At 45.4% G+C, this 17,223-nt stretch overlaps 1 protein-coding gene across 1 annotated transcript in view; it reads right to left on the bottom strand.

Annotated features, from left to right (window-relative positions):
* pdia5 (protein disulfide isomerase family A, member 5) overlaps positions 1-15,653 on the bottom strand; it is a gene marked incomplete at its 5' end in the record, with an annotated part of 40,134 nt that extends 24,481 nt beyond the window's left edge. Inside the window, 8 exons of the mRNA XM_079214857.1 lie at positions 2,098-2,165; positions 3,157-3,217; positions 5,665-5,757; positions 6,595-6,640; positions 6,728-6,811; positions 10,933-11,020; positions 12,240-12,360; positions 15,591-15,653. Of these exons, the coding sequence (XP_079070983.1) occupies positions 2,098-2,165; positions 3,157-3,217; positions 5,665-5,757; positions 6,595-6,640; positions 6,728-6,811; positions 10,933-11,020; positions 12,240-12,360; positions 15,591-15,653 (624 nt within the window). The remainder of the gene's footprint in view (positions 1-2,097; positions 2,166-3,156; positions 3,218-5,664; positions 5,758-6,594; positions 6,641-6,727; positions 6,812-10,932; positions 11,021-12,239; positions 12,361-15,590) is intronic.
* Positions 15,654-17,223: the final 1,570 nt, after the last annotated feature.

Raw genomic sequence — 17,223 nt, 5'->3', positions numbered from 1 at the left:
ACTGGAGGTTGCTTCTTGGTCATAAATGAACAAATAACATTCTTCAAATACAGACATTTCTTTGATATCAATCAAAAAGCTGCATATTCCCAGGTTCCCTCTGGGGAAGTTTTGTCCAACACGCGGTTTAAAACTGAGTTTTTTAAAAGTCCATGAACGTCCTCTCTGCTCTTCAGTGTCCTCGTCATGTCCTGTGAATCTGAATTGGCACCGAGAGCTAATACCGAATACATCTGAATAAAAGCAGGCATGTGATGTACGACCTGGCAGCCCGCCAGTGAGGGATTCAGATCTCTCAGCAGCACTATTAGGCTGTAGAAATAATAAACATTAAAACACCTCCCTCTGTGATCTGTACAGAGAGCGCGTGTCGTCCTGGTAATTACATCTTCACTAGTTAAAGAGCATGCTTGATAATCAAACAAACATGCAGTTAATTATCTTGTAATTCCTCCCCTGCTCTGTGCGAGGCTGATCTGCTTCACTGTCTCCTCAGGCAGCCGCCTCCTCCTCCTCCTCCTCCTCCTCCTCCTCCTCCTCCTCCTCATCTTTTTCAACTACACCTTGAATAAGGAAAGTAGCACCTAGCGGCACTTAGATGTCTCTTACTGACAGCACTTTGTGGTGTAACTTTATTGAAGAAATTGTACTTTCTTGATTCTTGTTGTTCTGAGTTTGTCTTCATGGTTGAATCACTTATTGTACGTCTCTTTGGGTAAAAGCCTCAGCTAAAGGAAACGTATTGAAAACCAAATGTCATGACAAACATTTAGTGAAATCTGGGTGTAAACAGTAGAAAGTGAGTAAATGTAGTATTTAAACTAACAATGAGAACACAAAGCATACAGTAAACCTTAAATGACTCAAATGAATGAGACAATAGTTTGATTAAAAGAATAAACATTTATATAGATGCCTGTATGTATGCCTGCTTATATTTTGAGTCTTTCTTTCAAAAGCATATTCATTATTTCAAACTCAGCGTAAATGAACGACATGAACACATGAATATAACACATTTACATGAACACATGAATATAACACATTTACATGACTTTTCTAAACTTTTGGGGATTTTATTTTTTTCAAGGACTTTTCCAGGCCTGGAAACAACCATTTTAAACTCCATGACTGCTCCAGAACCCTGACTACAGCAGCTGGGAGCAGAGCCTCGTATCATAGAGAACCGACCACGTGGGTCTTTAGGGGACCCGAGAGACCGGGGAGGAGGAGAAGCTGGGAGGTAAACACAAAGACCGGACGGCTAAACTGACATTTAATCCATACAGAGGCTGTAAACTTCAGCTGGGAGGACATTAGACCTTAATGGTCGCTACAGGTGCCGGCGGAACACCAGGAAAGAAACACACCGATTATACACCTGCACAGCGATGTGACGCTCTGGAATCATTAAAACCAGATTGATCGGCGTGATCGGCATCAACTACCGGCTCTGCTCCGGTGGGTCGATGCCAACCGAAACACACAAAGTGTGAATCACGTCCAGCAGAGAGCGGATCAGGGTTTCTGAATTACCTTTAAATGCCAACTGTGTGATTATCCTGCAGATTCAAAACTCTATTGTGCAAAGGTAGCCGCGGGCGAGCAGGAAGCGTGACTTGGGACGGCGCTCACCTGCTGTAGAGCTAACCATGCAGAGCTAACTGTACTGTAGAGCTAACCATGCAGAGCTAACTGTACTGTAGAGCTAACCATGCAGAGCTAACTGTACTGTACATGAAGGAGAAGGACATAACTCTGGTCCAACAAATAGTTGTGAGCTGCTAAGACAGATGTGGTCTGGGGCTCACCTGCTCACACACATATATGTGGTCTGGGGCTCACCTGCTCACACACATATATGTGGTCTGGGGCTCACCTGCTCACACACATATATGTGGTCTGGGGCTCACCTGCTCACACACACATGTGGTCTGGGTGGTCTGTCGTGGCGGGCCGGATTTGGCCCGCGGGCCTTGAGCTTGACACCTACTAGAGGTAGACGCTCACTGTACTGCGGAGCTAACGGCTGCAGATCCCAGATCAGCCGACGCAACAGAAAACCAGGCGCAGCGGTGGAGACGGCAGTGGACTTACGTATTTTCCTTTGGTCTCTGTGGCCGCTTGCTGAAAGACGGGCTGCATTCTCTTACAAACGCCGCACCCTGCAAGACAAAAACCAGGGCGTCGATAACAGAGTGCAGCCAGACGACACCGAACCTCTCGTCATCTGACGGGGAATTGTTCTGCTTCTCTCTAAATCTGGGCTTCACACGGATCCCTTGACTTCTGACCTCAAGACATGCAAAGTCTTCACAGAACTACTTTATGATAATCACATGCAGTACGAACAAGTTGTTTTCGCCTTTTCTAAAAATGCATTTGTACTTTCTGTTGAGTTCCCCACACAGTCTTTGAATTATATAAATTGGGTTAAACTGGAAAGCTGAGACATATGGATCAAATGAGCCAAATATTATCCATGTGTGATGAAGTTGGTCCCCATTTCATTGCAGTGAGACATCGTCGCTGTAGAAAACAACCGGTTGAGACCTGGAGGATGAGCGCTGCCACGTGAAGATATTGAAAGATGTACAGCTTTATAAAGTCGACAAAAAGGGGCGTTTCCACAACAGAGGCGCTCGCGATGCAATCGTCGAAAAATTCAACATAGGCAAAAATCGCCAAATGTCTCATTTTATACCAAATCCCTGCATGGCTTTCTCTATGGTGATCCTCCAGGTCTTAATGTGGTATTTTGGATTTTTGTATATTTGATCAAATTGATCTTCAGCTTCACAATTTTTCAGATGATGCACAACTCTTCTATGCTTTTTTGTTTTATATTATCTGAAAACGTCTCCTAGAGCTCCGGAAACAAATGATTTGAACACATTTAGAATATTCTCAAGATTAAAGGTTCGATTTAAAAACAAATTGATATTAATCAGGAATGAAAATGCACATAATTCAAGTAAGTAAGTGGCAGGTATTCAACACAACATTCATGGTTCTCATTACTTCTGGACAGTGAGAGCTGTTGTTGGCACCCAATATGTTGCCTATGCATGCATGTACACCTATAACATGCCTATAACATGCCTATAGCATGTCTATGAAGCAGAGTCCGAACACAGAGCCAATGAGAGGACTCACAGGGAGCGTAGAACATCAGGAGGACCGGCCTCTCCTCTTTCTTCAGCAGCTTCCTGAAGTCCTTCGAACGAGAAAGAGAGATCATCTATTAAATGATATGCACAGTATATATATATATATATATATATATATATATATATATATATATATATATATATATATATATATATATATATGTTAAAACATGAATTAGTCTATTAGCCACTACTTTGACTGTACAGCTTGGTGTCAGGGTAGATTTCTCTGCACACAGAGCTCTGAAGGAACTGAGCATGCATCATCTTTGCTCTATCTGCAGTTTATTGGACTGCTTACGCAACATCAAGACAAGAGAATACAGGACTTTCTTCTTTGGCCCCTGACCAGTTCCTCACCACCGCCTCCTCTTACAAAACACCCACATTCAGCACAATCCCCTGTTGACACCTTCAACAAGCCTCTGGGGCCCGAGCAGAGGAAGCCCACAGAAGTGCTGCTGGTTTAATTAAAGCACTTCAAAGTGCTGCACGTCTGAGATTTCATTTGATACGAGTGACTTCTGACTGCATTAAGGTGCGCCGAGCTGCTCTTTGATTCGTTACTCTGTCTCTGGATTCAGTTCCTGAGGTGGACATGCTGCAGAGTCAGCTGCTGATCATAGCATCAACGAGGAGGAGAGGCAGACCCTGCCTCACATTAACGACTACATCCTTTGTACCCTCTGGTCTGGTCTTGGTCTCTCTACCTTCTGGTCTTGTCTTGGTCTCTATACCTTCTGGTCTTGTCTTGGTCTCTCTACCTTCTGGTCTTGTCTTGGTCTCTCTACCTTCTGGTCTTGTCTTGGTCTCTCAACCTTCTGGTCTGGTCTTGGTCTCTATACCTTCTGGTCTTGTCTTGGTCTCTATACCTTCTGGTCTTGTCTTGGTCTCTATACCTTCTGGTCTTGTCTTGGTCTCTATACCTTCTGGTCTTGGTCTCTCTACCTTCTGGTCTTGGTCTCTCTACCTTCTGGTCTTGTCTTGGTCTCTCTACCTTCTGGTCTTGTCTTGGTCTCTATACCTTCTGGTCTTGTCTTGGTCTCTATACCTTCTGGTCTTGTCTTGGTCTCTATACCTTCTGGTCTTGGTCTCTCTACCTTCTGGTCTTGGTCTCTCTACCTTCTGGTCTTGTCTTGGTCTCTCTACCTTCTGGTCTTGGTCTCTCTACCTTCTGGTATTGTCTTGGTCCCTCTACCTTCTGGTCTTGGTCTCTATACCTTCTGGTCTTGTCTTGGTCTCTATACCTTCTGGTCTTGTCTTGGTCTCTATACCTTCTGGTCTTGTCTTGGTCTCTCTACCTTCTGGTCTTGACTTGGTCTCTCTACCTTCTGGTCTTGGTCTCTCTACCTTCTGGTCTTGTCTTGGTCTCTATAGCTTCTGGTCTTGTCTTGGTCTCTATAGCTTCTGGTCTTGTCTTGGTCTCTATACCTTCTGGTCTGGTCTTGGTCTCTCTACCTTCTGGTCTGGTCTTGGCCTCTCTACCTTCTGGTCTGGTCTTGGCCTCTCTACCTTCTGGTCTGGTATTGGTCTCTATACCCTGTGGTCTGGTCTTGGTCTCTATACCTTCTGGTCTGGTCTTGGTCTCTCTACCTTCTGGTCTTGTCTTGGTCTCTATACCCTGTGGTCTGGTCTTGGTCTCTATACCTTCTGGTCTTGTCTTGGTCTCTATACCTTCTGGTCTTGTCTTGGTCTCTATACCTTCTGGTCTTGTCTTGGTCTCTATACCTTCTGGTCTTGTCTTGGTCTCTCTACCTTCTGGTCTTGTCTTGGTCTCTCTACCTTCTGGTCTGGTCTTGGTCTCTCTACCTTCTGGTCTGGTCTTGGCCTCTCTACCTTCTGGTCTGGTATTGGTCTCTATACCCTGTGGTCTGGTCTTGGTCTCTATACCTTCTGGTCTTGTCTTGGTCTCTATACCCTGTGGTCTGGTCTTGGTCTCTATACCTTCTGGTCTTGTCTTGGTCTCTATACCTTCTGGTCTTGTCTTGGTCTCTCTACCTTCTGGTCTTGGTCTCTACCTTCTGGTCTTGTCTTGGTCTCTATAGCTTCTGGTCTTGTCTTGGTCTCTATACCTTCTGGTCTGGTCTTGGTCTCTATACCTTCTGGTCTGGTCTTGGTCTCTCTACCTTCTGGTCTGGTCTTGGTCTCTCTACCTTCTGGTCTGGTCTTGGTCTCTCTACCTTCTGGTCTGGTCTTGGTCTCTCTACCTTCTGGTCTGGTCTTGGTCTCTATACCCTGTGGTCTTGTCTTGGTCTCTATACCCTGTGGTCTGGTCTTGGTCTCGATACTGTCTGGTCATGGTCTCGATACCCTCTACCCTACTCTATGGTCTGGTCTTGGTCAGGTTGGACAGAAGCTTGTGTGCAATGCATTCTGGTACATGCAGATGTATTTTCCCTTTCATGTTCAGGAAGCCTTCCGTTAACCGTGCAGCTAAAGCTTATTTACAGTTCCCCACAAAGCTCAAAAGGTAATTTAGGTCACACACACTTACCTTTTCTGCTTCCAAGTGGACGATGTCTTTGGCCTCAGGGTTCTCCTCCCACAGCGGGGCTCCTGATGGGTCCTTCAAGAACGCCACCATGGACTGAATGGACAAGCAGAAACCTTCAGATCATCCAACAAGCAGAAACCTTCAGATCATCCAACAAGCAGAAACCTTCAGATCATCCAACAACTTGGCACTGAATGACCCTGTGAACTGCTGATGATTTTACTCTGCAGAAGTCAGAACAGGCAACGCTGTGTTGCCAGATATGAGCGCCTAGAGACCAACGTGTCCGTCCAGCCAAGAGGCGTCAAAGCTACTCCGGTACCTTTAATGGGCCCGGAGAAGATCAGAGTAAATACAATGCTATGTCTGCGGAGGCTACAGCAGGACATATTTCATTCAGCAGCGCTGCAGCATGACAGCGTGGACACAGGCGGAATATTTAGAGATGATGATGTTATTATTCTTCTTCTTATTATTGGGGTTATTCGGTAATGCTTTAACCCCAGACTTTTTGTGTTTTATTGTTTCATAAGGATGTTCCATCTGCCAGAGAAAGAAACCTGAGTGACACATCAGGAGAATAATAATGAGAATCTAACCGATATAACGATGTGTCACACGTCCATATCGCCTAAAGCTACCTGCCGGTTATTTCTCAACACCTGGAGCGTAAAAGGTCTCTCCGGCTATTTGGAGCTCTGCTTTTTACGGAGGTTTTACATTGCACTAATAATAAAGGCCTGGAGATAACATTTTGAAATACTGTATATTTAAATTGATCATCGACAATCTCAACGAACAGCCGGAGCGCCGTCGCTCTTATCAAACTAACCGAGCACAGACGCACAGGAAACGACAACGCTGTAACACTGTTAATGACCGTAAACCGAATGAATGCTGGAAGTGAAGAGCCGAGGTAAAAGCACTCACCTTGAAGGTGGCCGGCCGGCTGTACTCCGTGTGGAACGACCCGTCTCTGAAACAGGAAGCGGTAACCGGTGAACTACAGGAACACGGATGTTCTCCAGAGGCACTGAGTTGTGGACGGCTGACGGATACTCACTTGTAATGCAGCAGCTCTGCACCGCCATGTTTGGAGCTGGGGTTCACCTTCACTTTCTTACACAGCTTACGGCCCTCTGAGTCTCTGAGGGAGAGAGAGATGGGAAAATAGAAAAGAAACTGTCAGATTTTAGAATACAGATTCATCCATCCATGCAATGTGAATACACTGTCTCTAAAAAACTACAAGGAACTTCTAACTGGTCCTGAACCAGTCTCAGTCTAGTCCTGGTCCTCTGTAGACCTCAGTCTAGTCCTGGTCCTCTATAGACCTCAGTGTAGTCCTGGTCCTCTATAGACCTCAGTGTAGTCCTGGTCCTCTATAGACCTCAGTCTAGTCCTGGTCCTCTATAGACCTCAGTGTAGTCCTGGTCCTCTATAGACCTCAGTGTAGTCCTGGTCCTCTATAGACCTCAGTGTAGTCCTGGTCCTCTATAGACCTCAGTCTAGTCCTGGTCCTCTATAGACCTCAGTCTAGTCCTGGTCCTCTGTAGACCTCAGTCTAGTCCTGGTCCTCTGTAGACCTCAGTCTAGTCCTGGTCCTCTATAGACCTCAGTGTAGTCCTGGTCCTCTATAGACCTCAGTCTAGTCCTGGTCCTCTATAGACCTCAGTCTAGTCCTGGTCCTCTATAGACCTCAGTCTAGTCCTGGTCCTCTATAGTCCTCAGTGTAGTCCTGGTCCTCTATAGTCCTGGTCCTCTATAGTCTCAGTCTAGTCCTGGTCCTCCATAGACCTCAGTGTAGTCCTGGTCCTCTATAGTCCTGGTCCTCTATAGTCTCAGTCTAGTCCTGGTCCTCTATAGTCCTCAGTGTAGTCCTGGTCCTCTATAGTCCTGGTCCTCTATAGTCTCAGTGTAGTCCTAGTCCTCTATAGACCTCAGTGTAGTCCTGGTCCTCTATAGTCCTCAGTGTAGTCCTGGTCCTCTATAGTCCTGGTCCTCTATAGTCTCAGTCTAGTCCTGGTCCTCTATAGTCCTGGTCCTCTATAGTCCTGGTCCTCTATAGTCTCAGTGTAGTCCTAGTCCTCTATAGACCTCAGTGTAGTCCTGGTCCTCTATAGTCCTCAGTGTAGTCCTGGTCCTCTATAGTCCTGGTCCTCTATAGTCTCAGTCTAGTCCTGGTCCTCTATAGTCCTCATGTAGTCCTGGTCCTCTATAGACCTCAGTGTAGTCCTGGTCCTCTATAGACCTCAGTGTAGTCCTGGTCCTCTATAGACCTCATGTAGTCCTGGTCCTCTATAGACCTCAGTCTAGTCCTGGTCCTCTATAGACCTCGGTGTAGTCCTGGTCCTCTATAGACCTCCATCAGAAACCAGACCACCAGAGAGAAGAGGGTCTGGTTCTAGAGAGTTCTTCTTAAAGATCCTCATCAGAGCCACCGGGTCAGGTTCTGGTGAAATCAGATGACATCATGCAGGTTCACCAGAACCTCCTTCAGCTCAGACTCCAGCAGAGACCAGTCCACCTTGAACAGACCCAGATCCAGCAGAGACCAGTCTAAACATATCCCCTCCTCAGCATCTTCTCCTGTTGAGGTTTTTCTTTCTTTGTATAATCACATTCTTCCCCTTCTGTTTCTCTGTACATTACTTGTGGATATCCTTAATTCTGTGGAAAGAATCTGCTTTGCCGACGTGTTTTTCTTTCCAATAAAGCTTCAGTGAATTGAATTAAGAGAGCAGACTTAACTGCATCAACACTTTACTGTATGGGATGAAGCCAGCTCTGTTTAAATCAGGCTGCATTAGCGGCTGCAGCACAGACAGACGCAGGCTTCCTCAGAGGGAAGGGGCTGATTACGTCCTGTATTGTGTTTATTTATTGTATGTTGTATATATTTATTGTATACATTTATTGTGTATTGTACTTCCTGTCAGCACACGGGACTCATCGGCTCCACAGGAATATTCTTGTAATTGAAAAAAGGCCGTCGCTGAGAATAAATATGCATCTGCCCGCCTACACATACTTAACAGCTACAGACACAGCCAGACATTAGCTTTAACAGCTGCTTCTAGTGATGGGGGGGGGGGGGGAGAGAGAGAGAGAGAGAGAGAGAGAGAGAGAGACCTGAGCGTTGCATTACAGTCCAAAGTTCTCCTTCACTACTGGACCAGCTTTAAAAACGTTTCCCTGTAGTCACTGAGACTCAGACCAGAGGAATAGAGGTTGTAAGGACCAAGAGGTAGCGCCCTCTTCTGATGACTCACGAGGCAGATGGCACCGTTTGGCACCGGTCGGCACCGGTCGGCACACCAGGAGCAGATGTGACCTCGACACCTACCTGGAGATGGAGCTTACTCATCCGAGTCAAGACCAGTCTGCTGCTTGAAGCGCTGCCACGAGCGACGAAGACTGCGGGGCAACAACGTCCTCAGTGAACCCAAGAGGAAGACTGTGGGGCAACAACGTCCTAGGTGAACCCACGACAAGGAGACACTGGGCCGTGAGATGAAGACGAGGGACTCTCGTTCAGGTAGAGATTATCTCAAGAAGGAACTTGAAGGGATACTGCTGATTTAAAGGATTTTAAAGTTGTGCACTGGGGCAATTTAGGCTCCGATCCATTGACCAATCAGAGCACACGTTTGCTTTACGTTCCTTTGTGTACATATCTGTATGAAAACTAGGGCTGTACTCAAAGAACTATAGAAGTCTATGCTTCATGTGTTAACTCTCTCACAACGATCTTCAAAGAGAAAATGCCGCTGTGCATGAAATACCATTATTAAAATTGCACTTTTTGAAAGAAAGTGCAAAGGCCCAGCACCCAACTGGGAACGGACCAGTTCAACAATGGTAACTGGCTTCCAGCCAATGAGACAGCGGGCCTCTTCAACGAAGGCCGGGTGACTCATTAGCTGATGTTCAGAGCGGAGAGAACAAAGGAAGGGCCACCAGCGGAGGTGAAGGAGGCCAGTCAGACGAGATTCATCAGTGAAATACAATTTATAAAAGTTGGATTTAAACGATGCATTGGGCCAAAATCCACGAGTCCCCTTTGTGAAGGATTGATAACGGATTCATCACGCAGAGAGAACGGAGCCCTGCACGTTATTTCAATATCACTCTCCAAGACACTCAGATCCTCATCCCGGTGCTGGTTCTGGTTCCCATTGATCCAGACCAGGCCATCCTGGATGAGCTCAGTTGGCTTTCTGGTGGCTCCCAGTTGGCCCTCTGGTGGCTCCCAGTTGGCCCTGTGGTGGCTCCCAGTTGGCCCTCTGGTGGCCCCCAGTTGGCCCTCTGGTGGCCCCCAGTTGGCCCTCTGGTGGCCCCCAGTTGGCCCTCTGGTGGCTCCCAGTTGGCCCTCTGGTGGCTCCCAGTTGGCCCTCCGGTGGCTCCCAGTTGGCTTTCCGGTGGCCCCCAGTTGGCCCTCCGGTGGCTCCCAGTTGGCTTTCCGGTGGCCCCCAGTTGGCCCTCTGGTGGCCCCCAGTTGGCCCTCTGGTGGCCCCCAGTTGGCCCTCCCTCAGAGCGTCCTCCTGGCCTCGGTGGCTCTTCTTCCTTGGCAGCGCTGGGCGTTCTCACGCTGGGATGTGAACCCTCCTCCCTCCGTATGTGTGGTGGTGAAATACGGCCAACAGCACAATGCCCCCCGTGGAGTCTGGCGGCGGCTGCAGCGCCCCGCTGGGGAAGAACCGGCTCAGAGTAAATATCTGCTCTGGAGCCGGTGAAAAAAAACTAAAAGGAAACGGTGAAAGGAAAAAGATGCGAATCATGGAGCGTTGAAGAGAAACATCCCGGTCCTCTAGAGGTCAGCTGATCTTCCTCTCATCCCGGATGAGAGAGAGAGAGAGAGAGAGAGAGAGAGAGAGAGAGGCTGTCAGAGGACTCTGTGCCTCACAGCTTCCTGTTGCATGAAACATGTTGCAGAGGAAGAACAGTTCAGGCTCCAGTGGGTTGACAGGTGTGTGTGTGTCAGTTCCACTTACTTCATTTAATTATATATATATATATATATATATATATATATATATATATAAAAAACATAAAAGAAAGAACAACTAACTCTTCCTTTCAGGTGTCGGGTCAAGCTTCACGTGAACGAGCTGCAGAGAAACAGCTGACGGTGGGAACATCATAATAATAATAAAGGATTTTCCTGGAGCAAAGCAATGTCCACTGTGTATGTGTGTGTGTGTGTGTGTGTGTGTGTGTGTGTGTGTGTGTGTGTGTGTGTGTGTGAGAGAGAGAACCATCACTTACCCACAGTTGACCCAGGCGATGGTCCCCTGGCCCTTCACCGTCTGGGCCACGTCTGAGAGCAGCTTCAGGTGAGAGTCTCCTGACGAAGCTACGGACACAGAAAGAACCCGTCAGCAGAACCCGTCAGCAGAACCCCGTCAGCAGAACCCGTCAGCAGAACCCGTCAGCAGAACCCCGTCAGCAGAACCCCGTCAGCAGAACCCGTCAGCAGAACCCCGTCAGCAGAACCCGTCAGCAGAACCCCTGAGAGAGCCGGGCCTCGACCCCCCGGAGCCTCCGGCGCACACAGACGACCCTGTCCGGTCGGAGGAGTCGGGTTGCGGCGCCTCGTGAAAGAAAGAGACCAGCGGGTTTGGGACGGAGGAGTTTAGGGTTACAGCAGCTCTCAACATGGGGCCGTGACACAATGGTGTGGCTGAGCGGGGGGCGGAGCCACAGGGGAGGGGGCGGAGGCTCAGGGGCCCAGTATGGCCCCTGTAAAGCCGACAGTGTGATATTCTAGTCCCCGTGGAACTCAATACATCCTTTTTCCTGAAACTGAGTGTTTTATTCTAATCCGCTCGGCGCTCCGGGCCGACGCTATATTTAGATTTAGGCGCCTGGAACGACATCTGCAGCTCGGCGTGGGCTCACCACGCGTACGGTTTAAAAAGCTCGCTGACGTCATGTGACACCGGCGGGGCGGCGACATGATTGACAGGTCGACAGCAGAGACGCATACGGCGTCTCTACGTCAGTCCTCAGTCCTTCTGTGGTCACTTCCTGCATCCGGCCGGAGACTAAAGCGCGTGGTCTCGTTGAGTGACAGGTGGGTGTGGTCTCAGGTCGCTCGCAGCATTTTTGGGGGATTCTTCTTTCACCGGAGGCACGAGGTCTCCTCAGAAAATATGCAAATGAGGAGGTCCAGTCAGCTGGGAGCAGTAGATCCCTCAGGTGGAGGAGACTGTCAGGACTCCTCCTGCAGAGTTGTGTTCTCTAATGCGATAAGTTAGAGGAGCAGCAACACCACGTCTTTACCACGTTTTCATCAGAGTTTAAAGGCAGGGTCGCTGGATTTTCCTTTTGAAATATTTCTGATATTTTTGTGAGAATCCTCATTCTGTCCCGAGAGAACAACTTCAGTAAATCAATCTAACGATTGTTCCGTTAAAAGATATAAACCACCTGACTCTTCAAGAAATAAGTGTGGAGATTTAGATCCAACAATAAAATAACATATCATGCATTATTAAAGCAGCTTTTTCCTTTTCTTCAACATATTGCATGTGTATGAAACCTTCTGGTTCTCCAGGAGAACGTCCTCTCACCTGAGCTGGTGTACACCACCAGGACGTTGGTTCTCGTCCTGAGCAGCTTCCTGAAGTCTTTGTGGTCGCTGACCTTCTCTATGAGGGGAGACACCTTCACGGCCTCCAGCAGCGGCCAGGCCTGGGGGAGGGGGGGGGAGGGGGGGGGGGCGTTAGCGCTATGCATGGAGTTAGCGCTGTGGTGTGCGCGGCGTTAGCACTGCGTTAGCACTGCGTTAGGTGACAGACAGGAGGAGGAGCTACTGATTATTCCAATAAATTCAGACATTTAGTTTTTCTCCTCTAAGGGATTATTTAGTTTAACTGAATATAATATTTAACTGAACATGAAGAGCTGAGCAAAATGAATATTTATATTTTTGTGTAAAAAGTTGTTTCTGCACAAACCAAAAGCCTGAAGAGACGAATGAGTCTGAGAGAACTCTTTCTTTAAATGCTATTTATATATATTATATTCATTTCAGTAATTAAATTCAAAGATTAAATTACACTCAATGCAGAGTTTAGGGTTTTCATTAGCTGAAAGAAGCCATAGTCATCCAAATTAAAAGAAATAAAGGCTTGAACTTTAATCACACGTCTGTGTGTAATGAATCTATATAATACATGAGTATCACTTTATTAAATGAATTACTGAAATAAATTAACTTTCCGATGCTATATACAGGGTTCATACACATTCTGACCAATGCTTTTCCATGACTTTAAACCAAATTTCGAGTGGAATATTAATCCAAACCATAAAAACGCCAAAAGATTCACTCGTCCCAACTTCTAAAACTTGAGAATTTGCTGCTTTTTCTGTTTTTCTGATAATTTTGGGACGGTTGGCTGCTTGATAATTGAGATAAATAATAATAAATAAATAATAAAATCACTAGAATGCCTGCTGAGCATGAACAGATGTGTACCTGTCTGTGTATTAATAAATAAAGGGAAAAAATGCTCATTTCCCAACAACAAAACCATAACTTTGAGATAAACAGCGATCAGCAAGTAAAATCTGTTTTAGGATAAATCAATAAGCCCCGCCCCCTCCTGTTTATTCTGGTCTGCAGACAGAATGTCGCTGTGTTCCTGACATTGATAATAATATTGATTATTATTCTGGCCTCATAACACAGGAGACAACGCTTAGTTTACAAGCCACGGGGAGTAATGCATAGCTGTGTGTGTGTGTGTAGGAAGTTTGGATTGAATAGTTTTGACGCACACACACACGCCTATAAATCGACACCACGGAATAACACACACACACACAAACACACACACACACACACACAGTGATAAGGACATAATTAGTGGCCGCATTGATAAGTCATTATTGGGGCTGCAGCTAATTATTATTCCTTATCATCAATCAAACTTTTAGTTGTGTTTCTTAATCAATTAACCTAACACAATAAAATATATATTTATATATAATATACAACATCCGAGTAATGCAATGAAAATAATAACCTGAGGATCAAAAGCCGTGTCCAGCTGTATTGGAGCAGGAGGCTCTCCTCACCTCACGGCGAGGCGGCTTCCTCTTCTACTCCATCAACTGATTGTTTTCTTCTTATCTTCGTCAGCAGAACTTTCTTATGTGGACAAGTCGTTTATTTTATGCTGTTTTAGGTCTGAATGACTTCTAGCAGGATAAACACCACATATAAAGTGCTGCTTTTGTGCAATTCTTCTAAAAACTAGAGAGGACGACTCAGACTGAACAATATCTCGTCTTCATGAAGATTAACGTGTGTATTTATATACGTTTCAGAAACACTACTGCTTTCCACCACAGGGGGCGCCAGAATCCACACAAAACAAAAAGGTTATCTTCGTAGCTTTAAAATAAATATAATACAATTTAAAATCATATGAGATTATTATATCTTGTCTATGTAATTTTTTTCTAAAAACAAAATTAAAAGCTGCAAAACATCTTCTCAATAAATCACAGTGACAGTGTAATGTCACAGCCCAGTGAGTCACGGCCCAGTCCCAATTAGTTCAGAGTGAACTGTACACACACACTCACACACACACCCTTGTTTGCTAAACCTGCTGAGCGACAGGAAGTAGATATGGTGTCCAGTTTATTAGGAACACCTGGTTACACGTTGCATTAGGTTATAATGAAGGACACGAGTGCATTGCATAACTTAAAATACATCCTCATCAGGAAGTGAAATGCTCTTCTTGGAAGAAGGCTGGTGAATACGATCGAAAGCTCCAGGAATAGATCCATAAGCGGGTCTTGTGTTTAGAATATTTACCATAGACATCCATTAAGAATATTTATCATAGACATCCATTGAGAATATTTATCATAGACATCCATTAAGAATATTTATCATAGACATGTATTGATAATATGTATCATAGGCATATATTAAGAATATTTACCATAGATATCTATTGAGAATATTTATCATAGACATCCATTAAGAATATTTACCATAGACATCTATTGAGAATATGTATCATAGGCATATATTAAGAATATTTACCATAGACATCTATTAAGAGAGGTTCTAAAAGTTGGAGGCTCAGTGAATGGAAGTGAAACATTAGCTTTTTTATTAATAGGTAATACACACGTTTCAGCCTACAACTAAGAGATTCCAGATTCTACTCCAATGTTCTCTTTATTTACAAAAGGAAAACTGCATGAACCAAACTCCATTCAAGAAAACATGAATTGAAGGTGCACACCATCTTGTTACAGCACAACAACCACACACCGTGTATCTATCCCGACATGAGAACAAGTAGAGTACATAATCCACATCTTCCGTCTTGTATTCAACATTACAGAAATGTCGCGCATGTTTCTGGACGTGACGTCCAGGTCACGTTCAAACCGCCTGAGCTCACTCAGCTCCTTTAGAGAAACCATGAACGTGAGTTCAGGTCACGTGAGCGCATCAGGTTTACCGTGTCCGTGTTAGTTCCTGCTCGCGCACGCACGCACGCACACAGGGGAGGGGACCACCGCGTGCACACACGTGCACACACACACACACACACACACACACACACACACACACACACACACACACACACACACACACACACACACACACACACACATAGCCGACCGTTGACCAGAAAAACCGAGCCGTTACATCCGGTTAATGTGTTAAAAAACTGTGATTTTTAGCGGCACCGTCCCGGTAGTTACTTGTTCGGTTAACGGCTGTCAACTTTACCGCCCGCACGCGGACAGCAGGCTACCGGGAGACGCGGTAACCGTTCTTTTAAAAAAAAAAAGCTCCTGTATTCCAACTTCCGCTCGCCGCGCGCTGGAAGCCCGTGAGAGAAACCCCGCGGACTCGCACGAGCCTCTCGGCTCACACTCACCAGCAGCAGCAGCAACATTCTCGCCTCCCTCATCCGACTCCCGTGGCGGTTCCAAGAGGCCATTGATGCCCGTTGCCACGTCTGGATACGCATGCGCAGTCGGGTTTTTTCTTTTTCCCCACGGATTCTCCGGGTGCGCGGCGCAAGGCTCCATGGGAAATGTAGTTGTTGAGGGATATTCGGCCAGAGGGGCGTTTCACCTGCCGCCTCGTAACTTTCCTGTTATTTGGAATTAAGAAAATAAAGAGAACAATACTTTTAGCCTCAATGTTTTTCATTGTAGCATATATGTTCAGAGGTAGCCTGAATATAGAGAAGAATACAATAGAAGAGATGTAGTTCATACTAGGTCTTTATAAAACTGATTTAAATAAATAAATTAAACATAAATATTAAAGAGGCATAAATAATAATGCATCGACATGGTGTACACTATAAATGAATGGAGTTTGGCTTGTGGTTGTTTTCATGTCGTGGTGGAGCTAATAATGTCGGCTACATTAGAATAATAATAGAATAAACCTGGATCACTCAAATGAACTTTAGCATCCAGTTCATTTCATCAGGTTTAATAACGCAATATGAAAAGGAAGTAGAAGCTAAAAAGAAATAAAACAGCCCAAATTAGTTTAGTTTATACTATTTTCCTCCACCTGATCTGGCTGATATGATAGAATTGAATAGAATATGATATAATATAATATTATAGAACAGAATATGATAGATTAGAATATCATAAAATATAATATTATAGAACAGAATATAGGACAGAATATGATCAAATAGAATATGATCAAATAGAATATGATAGAATAGAATATGATAGAATGAAATCTGATCAAATAGAATATTATAGAACAGAATATAGGACAGAATATGATCAAATAGAATATGATAGAAAGAATATGATATTATAGAATCTGATCGAATGGAATATTAGAATGTGATAGAATAGAATATTATAGAACAGAATCTGATACAATAGAATCTGATAGAATAGATCAGAACAGAATAGGATAGAATAGAACAGGATAGAACAGACCAGTATGAATAGAACAGAATATAATGTAATATAATATAACATCATGTAATATAACATAATATGAGATAATATAACTTAACATAATATATTATAATAGGGTACCTATTGTTGTTGACCGTGTGAGTTGATTGAACACAGCAGGAAGTACCCGGATGCCCAGCGGGCTCGTATCTCAGGTAACCCGCAGCAGGTGAGGAGCCCCATCAACAACATGCATGGGCCAACCTTTTTTATTTGTTTTACATTTCCCAGCAGCCTCTCTGTCTCTCCCTCAGGGTCCACGTTGTGATTGTCTCTGGCCGGTGTTGCGACACTCATCTCTCCAGGGGGGAGTCCAGCTCACGTCCCGCTGAGGCGCTCTGCGAGCCGGCGCGCTCACCGCCACCCCCACTACACCCGGTGGTATCGTCCGACGCGGAAGGAGAGAGAGGGAGAGAGAGAGAGAGGGAGGAAGGGAGAAATAGGGACAAAGAGAGAGAGAGAGAGAGAGAGAGAGAGAGAGAAACTAATACCAGTAACGGGAGAGAGAGAGAGAGAGAGAGAGAAAGAGAGCGCGAGAGAGAGCGACAGAGCGCAGTTGTCGGCTGCAGG

This window comes from Taurulus bubalis (genome assembly GCF_910589615.1).
Source record: "Taurulus bubalis genome assembly, chromosome: 1".
Classification (NCBI taxonomy): domain Eukaryota; kingdom Metazoa; phylum Chordata; class Actinopteri; order Perciformes; family Cottidae; genus Taurulus; species Taurulus bubalis.
This window is presented reverse-complemented; position numbering and strand designations above follow the sequence as displayed.